Source organism: Chiloscyllium plagiosum, unplaced genomic scaffold, assembly GCF_004010195.1.
Source record: "Chiloscyllium plagiosum isolate BGI_BamShark_2017 unplaced genomic scaffold, ASM401019v2 scaf_13497, whole genome shotgun sequence".
Taxonomy (NCBI): domain Eukaryota; kingdom Metazoa; phylum Chordata; class Chondrichthyes; order Orectolobiformes; family Hemiscylliidae; genus Chiloscyllium; species Chiloscyllium plagiosum.
Window position 1 is genome coordinate 820 of NW_025213518.1, and position 7,881 is coordinate 8,700.

General features: G+C 44.3%; 1 protein-coding gene across 1 annotated transcript in view; it reads left to right on the top strand.

Moving 5' to 3' along the window:
• Positions 1–1,598: 1,598 nt before the first annotated feature.
• LOC122547661 (talin-2-like) overlaps positions 1,599–7,881 on the top strand; it is a gene marked incomplete at its 3' end in the record, with an annotated part of 18,666 nt that continues 12,383 nt past the window's right edge. The window contains exons 1-3 of the mRNA XM_043686255.1: positions 1,599–1,929; positions 2,031–2,138; positions 3,393–3,498. Coding sequence (XP_043542190.1) covers positions 1,801–1,929; positions 2,031–2,138; positions 3,393–3,498 — 343 coding nt within the window. The remainder of the gene's footprint in view (positions 1,930–2,030; positions 2,139–3,392; positions 3,499–7,881) is intronic.

The window sequence follows — 7,881 nt, forward strand, 5'->3', positions numbered from 1 at the left end:
TTAGATAATTCTTCCTGATTAGATCATTTCTTCGTTCTGTGTCAGGCAAACTCATGAACAGGTCTAAGACCGTCATTCGAATACATGGATAAGAAAACAGAAAGCTTTGAGCAATAGATGAAGCCAGTTTTTTCCTGCTGCTACAGTATGTGAGCGCTGTTCACCACTAACAGCATGCTGCCAAAATACATTCTGTCATTCACGTGTAAGTAACATGTTATATGAATGTCAGTGCCAGTGTATGGCCAACAGACTGGCAGACCTGAGAAAACAGCATGTTCTTACTGCTGCTCAGAACAAGCAGGGTCTTGGACATACCCATCCAGCCCTCCCACAATCTCCAATATTAGACATTTGCTAAGTAATCCCGAGTGCACAACAAATTGAAGAATTACGCTAGGCAGCTCATCTTCTGCCTTGGGACCCTTGAATCAATGTCGATTTCACCAGTTTCCAAACCTCCCCTCCACCCACCTCAGCCCAGATCCAACTGTCCAACTCGGCACTGCCTTCCTGAACTGTCCTACCTGTCCATCTTCCTTCCCACCTATCTGCTCCATCCCCCACCTCCAACCTATCACCATCAGCCCCCAACTGCACCTACTCCCATTTATCTCTCAGCCCCCTTGCTCCCCCCTCCCCACATCCCTGATGAAGATCTTATGCCCAGAACATTGACTCTCCTGCTTCTCAAATGCTGCCTGACTGGCTGTGCTTTTCCAGCGCCACACGTTTTGACTCAAACTCATTTACGATTGTCAGTGCGGTGGACTTATATGTAGCAGAGGTTCTATACATAATTACCCAGGGCCGTGTCCATTGCAAACAGAAAGGGCGGGTACACACACTGCGCCTGTTTCAACTCAACAAAATTGATGAGAGGCACTCACTGGTACATTTCTCAGGTCAATAACTTGACTAATCAGAGGAAACCTGCCTAGTTTAGAATTTACACAAATCTTCACAGTTAACTGTCAGTCATCATTAGCTGATGCATTTTCCATAACAACGCCTCTACCAATCAGAATCCACTTGCTAACGAATCAACATTGTCTTCTCATGTGGTGTAAGCATTGTTTTCCCTTTGGTATTCTTGTGAATTTCCTGATGTGTGTAAGATAGAAAGCTTCAACGCAACAGAATATTTTTCGGCAGTGCCCAACTTGTGGAGTACCAAGAGATTATCTGCATATTGCAACTGTTTTTTTCAGTAACATAATCAACTGCCCTACTGATATACATGGTGTCTTATAACTGCAAATCTTTCCAGGGAAGAGAGAGACCTCAGTCACAACGTTAGATTGGAGAAGCTAAACTTGTTCACCTTTAGAGGTAAATGGGTTAATCAATAGAGATAATCAAAATCACAAGAAAGAAACAGTTCCTCATCAGGTGAGAGTCAAGAACCAAGATGACATAGATTTAAGATGACTGATGAAAGGACCAAAGATGACATGAGAAAAAGCGGTGAGTGGTTAAGGTCTGGAATTTATGGCCAGAATGTGTAATGGAGGTAGATTCAGCTATGGATATCAAAAGGCAGTTGAATAAGAACCAATTTAATGAGAGAGAAAATGTTCAGAGCTACATAGAAATGGCAGGGGACTGGGTCTAACTAAATAGCTTTTGCGAAGAGCTGACACATGCTTGATGGGCCCAGTGGCCTTCTGCGTTACAGATATTCCCTGATTCACTGCTCCATTGTGCCTTTTTAATGGTCTCTGTCCCTCACACCAATGATAGGTTTTCCAGTCAAAGGAGGTACCAGCAAAGACCTACACCCCAGAAGAATTTATCCGCATGACAAAGGGCATCACAACAGCGACTGCCAAGGCGGTGGCAGCGGGTAACTCCTGTCGCCAGGATGATGTGATTGCAACAGCCAATCTCAGCCGCAAGGCCATCATCGACATGCTGACTGCCTGCAAGGTAAGCAGGCATCTTTCTCTCTCTGTGGTCGCCCAGTTGCAATTGGCGTCCTGCCTGATGGGTGTAACAGTGCTGAAATGTGAATGTGTTTGTCTGGACAGCAAGCAGCATACCACGCCGAAGTGGGGGAAGATGTCCGAAGCCGAGCCTTACACTTTGCTACTGAATGCACTGTCGGCTACATGGAGTTACTGGAGCACGTCCTTGTGGTGAGTACGTTCTCAGCTTCCCATCACAGAACTGTGTCCAACTCAGCAATCACGTTGCAACAGTTTGTATCATCATTGGTGAGGTTCAGAGAAATATGAGGTGGGTATTCATTGTCTTTGACTAAATATAAATAAAAGATAGCTGGGACACTGGGGTTCTCGTATGAAAGCTCTCAGACTGAGCAAGTCCACAAACTCTCTCCACAAAGAAAAACTGCCTGTCGATCTCATCAACAAGGTTGGGATCTTTTAAGAAAAAAGAACCGCATGAGGATTACAGGTGAACTGGAACCCTTTCGGAAATATTAAGACGAAAGGCAGACGTTGTTAAATGTGAAGGGATGCTGAACATATTGACAAGAGTGTTGCCAGGGATGGAGGGTTTGAGCTACAGGGAGAGGCTGAATAGGCTGGGGCTGTTTTCCCTGGAGCGTCAGAAGCTGAGGGGTGACCTTATAGAGGTTTATAAAATTATAAAGGGCATGGATAGGATAAATAGACAAGGTCTTTTCCCTGGAGTCGTAGAAAAGATGGTCTTCCGCAGGCTAGGAGAGTTCAAAACTAGAGGGCAAAGGTTTAAGGTGGGAGAGGGAAAATTTAAAAGGGACCTAAGGTCAACTTTTTCACACAGGGTGTATGAAATGAACTGCCAGGGGAAGTGATAGAGGCTGTATGGTTAAAACATTTAAAAGGCATCTGGATGGGTACATGAATATGAAGAGTTTACAGGGGTATGAATAAAACGCTAGCAAATGGGAATAAGTCAGATTGGGATGTTTGGTCAGCATGTACGAATTGAACAAAAGGGTCTGTTTCCATTCTGTACAACTCTGACTCCTAAATTCCTCCCATTACATCCAGAACATTTGAGATTTTAGGGAATCAACAATCATTCTAATCCACGGTGATCTTATATGAACAAGGAACAGTCCGCAAGAAATTAAGGGATATGGGGAGAGTGCGGATAAGTAGCGTTGAAATGCCCATCAGCCATAATTAAATGGTGGAGTGGACTCGATGGGTCGAATGGCCTTACTTCCACTGCTGTGTCCTATGGCCTTGAAAATAGGTCACAGCCCTTTAAGCCTGCTAGGCCATTCTGTTTGGATGTTCCCCAACGTTTTCCAGTTTTGGGGAGGTTTTGACGAAATATGAAGAATGACTAGCTTCTCCTGCTCTTGGTTGCTTCAGAATTTATGTTTTTTTTTTCCCTGCTGTAAAACTTTGGATTGCCCTGCTTTTGTTTTGGAGCAGATTGTTCAGAAGCCCACGGCAGAGCAGAAGCAGCAGCTTTCCGGATATTCCAAGCGGGTGGCGGCAGCTGTTACTGAACTGATCCAGTCAGCGGAAGCCATGAAAGGTTGGCATTTCTTTTAACCTCTATTCTTTTGCGGGATGTGAGCCTCACTGGAAAGGCCAGCATTGTTTGCCCATGCCCAATGACCCTTGAGGAAGAGTGTCTCGCCAGGCTGTTTGGGGCGTAATTAAAAGTCAACCACATTGGTGTGAGTTCTGGAGTCACATTGGGTAAGGACGGCAGATTGTCTTCTCTGAAGCACACTAATGAACCAGATGGGTCTTACCATCTGTTGATGTTAGTTGTCGTGCTCATTATGTTTGAGACCAATCAACAGTCCCAGATTTATTATTGACTTTAAATTCCACTGTCTGCCATGATGGGATTTGAACTCATCTCCCCAAACCATTAGCCTGAAGCTCTGGATTACTCCTTTTTTCACTAGCCCAGTGACATTACCATGTGGTGGCTCAGTACTTTGCACTGCTGCCTCACAGCACCAAGGACCCAGGTTCGATTCCAGCCTCAGGCAACTGTCCGTGTGGAGCTTGCACTTTCTCCCCGTGGCTGCGTGGGTTTCCTCTGGTTTTCTCCCACAGTCCAAAGATGTGCAGGTTAGCGTGGATTGGCCATGCCAAATTGCCCATAGTATCCAGGGATATGCAGATTAGGTGGATTAGCCATGGGAAATGCAGGGTTACAGGGATGAGACGGGTCTGGGTGGGATGCTGTTTGGAGAGTCGGTGTGGACTGGATGGGCCAAATGACCTTATTCCACGATGTAGGGATTCGATTCTATGACAATATCCAATTGTCACCTCAAGGGAGCAAACATAAGAACTAGGAGCAGGAGTAGACCATTCAGCCCCTCGAGCCTCACTGGTATTTAATACCATCATGGCTGACCACATCTCTGCCTCCACTCCACACTCCTGCCCGCTCCCCATAACCCTCCAACCCATTACTCGTTAAAAATTCACCTCTCTCCTCCTCAAATTTACTCAATGTCCCAGCATCCACTGGGGGCGTGAGTTCCACAGTTTCACAATTTAATGGGAATTTGTTCCAGGATAACCTCCCAAATTCCAGTTGAAATACTTGTGGGAAAACTGCCCTCTGCAGAGATGTGCATGACAGAGATCTCAGAAGTGGGTAACCCCGAAATGGAAAGGATGCCTCCACTTGTCAGAGAGTCTAGAATAAGACTGAGATGAGGAGAATCCTTTTCTCAGAGACAGTCGTGAATTATTTGCCACTTCCTGCCTCAAAAGATGGTGGAAGGAATGTCTTTGAATCTTTTTAAAGGCCGAGTTAAATAGATACTTGATAAGCAAAGAGTTGAAAAGTTGTCAGGGATAGATGGGAATGTGGTATAATCAGGTCAGACATGGGGAGCAGGTCTGAGAGACCGAGTGGCTTAATCATCCTAATTTTGCAAGTTCATTCTTTGCTGATGAATATAAATTGATTGACCTCTTGTTTCTGACTCACCAGCCTGTGGAAATAATTATTCCTGATTTACCTCATCAAACCCCCCGAGTTGTGATTTGTTTTAATTGTTCATGAAACGTGGGCGTCACTGGCTGGGCCCAGCATTTATTGCCCGTGCGTCACGTCCTTGAGAAGGTGGGGGTGAGCTATCTTCTTGAACTACTGCAGTCCATGTTCTGTAGATAGACCCACAATGCCCTTAGGGAGAGAATTCCAGGATTTTGACCCCTGACCTTTTAGCTGCTGATGGTTGTGGGTTTGGAAAGTGCTGCCTATTTGTTTATGACAATGTTGAACCTCTCATGTTGAAATACACCTCCTTTGGAGTTATGGAGATGTACAGGCACGGAAACAGACTCTACAGTCCAACTCGTCCATGCCGACCAGATATCTTAAATTAATCTTGTCCTGTTTTCCAGCAGTTGGCCCATACCCCTCTAAACCCTTCCCCTCTACACCCATCCAGATGCCTTTTAAATGTTGTAATTGTACCACCCTCCACCACTTCCTCTGGCATCTCGTTCCATACACGTACCACCCTCAGTGTGAAAAAGTTGCCCCTTCGGTCCCTTTTAAATCTTACCCCTCTCACCTTAAACCAATGCCCTCTCATTCTGGACTCCCCCACCCCAGCAAAAAGACCTTCTCTATTTACCCTATCTGTGCCCCTCATGATTTTATAAATCTCTATAAGGTCACCCCTCATTCTCTGATGCTCCAGGGAAAACAGCCTCAGCCTGTTCAGCCTCTCCCTGTAGCTCAAACCCTCCAATCCTGGCAACATCCTCATAAATATTTTCAGAACCCTTTCAAGTTTCACAACACAATGAAAATACCTGGAGTTTCTGAAATTTCTCATCTCTGTCTAAAGCCTCCCACATCAGTGGGATTCTCCCTCATACTTTCTAAATTGGGATGGCCATAAACTGGACCCAAATATTTTATCTGAAGCCTTACCATGATTTGTATAGATTTACTATGGGCACCAGGGAGACAGTGAGGTCTGCAGATGCTGGAGATCAGAGTTGAGAATGTGGTGCTGGAAAAGCACAGTAGGTCAGGCAGCATCCGAGGAGCAGGAGAATCGACATTTAAGGCCGGAGCCCTTCATCAGGGCACTACCTCATTGAACCTACATAAACCTATAGGATCCTACATGCTGTTTTCACAGATTGCCATTTTTTCCTTTTGAGGATTAGGCATTGTGTAGCTCTCACGAGTCAAATATTATCTTCAGGTGAAGTGAGGTTAGAAGGTGGGAATGAGCCAGGGTTGGCAGATATGGTTTAGTTTCTGAAGAGTTTATTATGGACTAGACCAGACTCCCCGCAAAATATTTTAAGAAAGTAGCCTTGACTCCAACTTTTTCTTATTTTAAAGATAAATGTGAAGAGTCGGTTCCAGATGTGATCAATTGGTCAAAATACATTAAGCAAAACACAATTTATTTAAACACTGTAGTTAAAGGTACAACCAAAAAAAGAGGAAATTAGAATAACTTAACTCTGTTGGAAAATTAATCGAATAATAGATGCAGTAACTAATTGTTCCATTATAGTAACATCCCATAAACACACCCCTTGGCAAAAGAGGCAAATTCAGGCACAGATTCTCACATGCAGTTCTCCAATCCAGGAGGAAAAACACATCAAGAGAAAATTCAGAGAAGGTAGCAGCCAGAAGACATTCATTGAAGCTTCCAACTCTGTTGAAATGCCAATAGCTTCTGATGTTACTGAGAAACCAAAACCCAGATTTTCAGATCTGTCAGAACTGGCCACCCCCATTTTGGCTGTTTTAAAAAAAAACCCAAGTGCTCCCAAGCTGTTCACTCAAGTGGTCCTAACTCATCAGTTCAATACCTCTGTCTTATGACCTCTCTTTGAAAAAAAAACTAGGACAAAATAACTTCTTAAAGCGATTACATCATTACAAGTCTCACCAGACTCAAAATGTTAACTGTCTCTACCTCTCCACAGATCTGCTGACTTTTTCCTGCATCCTCTATGCTTGTTATAGTTTAGCTTCCATTTAAACTGTTGTTCTTTAATTAAAAATCACACAACACCAGGTTATAGTCCAACAGGTTTAATTGGAAGCACACTAGCTTTCGGAGCGTCGCTCCTTCATCAGGTGGTAGTGGACGGCTCAATCCTAACACACAGAATTTGTAACAAAAATTCACAGTGTGATGTAACTGAAATTATACATTGAAAAATTGATTGTCTATTAAGCCTTTCATCTGTTAGAGTCCTTAAATTATGTCTTCAGCAGGAATTTCTGTGCCCGTAATTATGATGGAGACTTTGCCATTATCAGCCTGCAGTTACACCCTCCGACCAGTGGTGTCATTGCTGTACCCTCACTGAGTCCAGGTTCACTACAGTACACAGAGTAACCTTGATTATCCAGCATTCGATTATCCGAATATTGGATTATCTGGCAAGATCCCAATGCTTGGCTAAACTATGTTATCCGGCATTCAATTATCCAGAATTCAATTAACCCAACAAAATACTGCCCGCTCATGTATTGACATCACACGTTCTGAGAAGAATATATCTCATAATCTCATCGATCACCCCTGGAGACTGCACCCTGTAGGTGACCGCATCCAATGCACATCAGTTTGATGCATCTGGAAAGAGACAATCCGGAGGTGATTGTCACTAAGCTCTAAATGTTTTTTGAGCTCCACACATCAGGCTGGGATTTCTGATCCCAGACTGAGCTGAAATGCAGAGGATACCTGCTTTCCTCATAGGGCTGGGTTATTGGGCCAAGAGAAACTCACCCCACACACACATGCATGCACACACACAGACACACACACACAGAAACACATGCACGCACACACACTCACAGACACACGCACACACAGACACACACGCAAATACACAGACACACGCACCCACACACACGCGCGCAAGTACACAGACACACACAGGCACACAA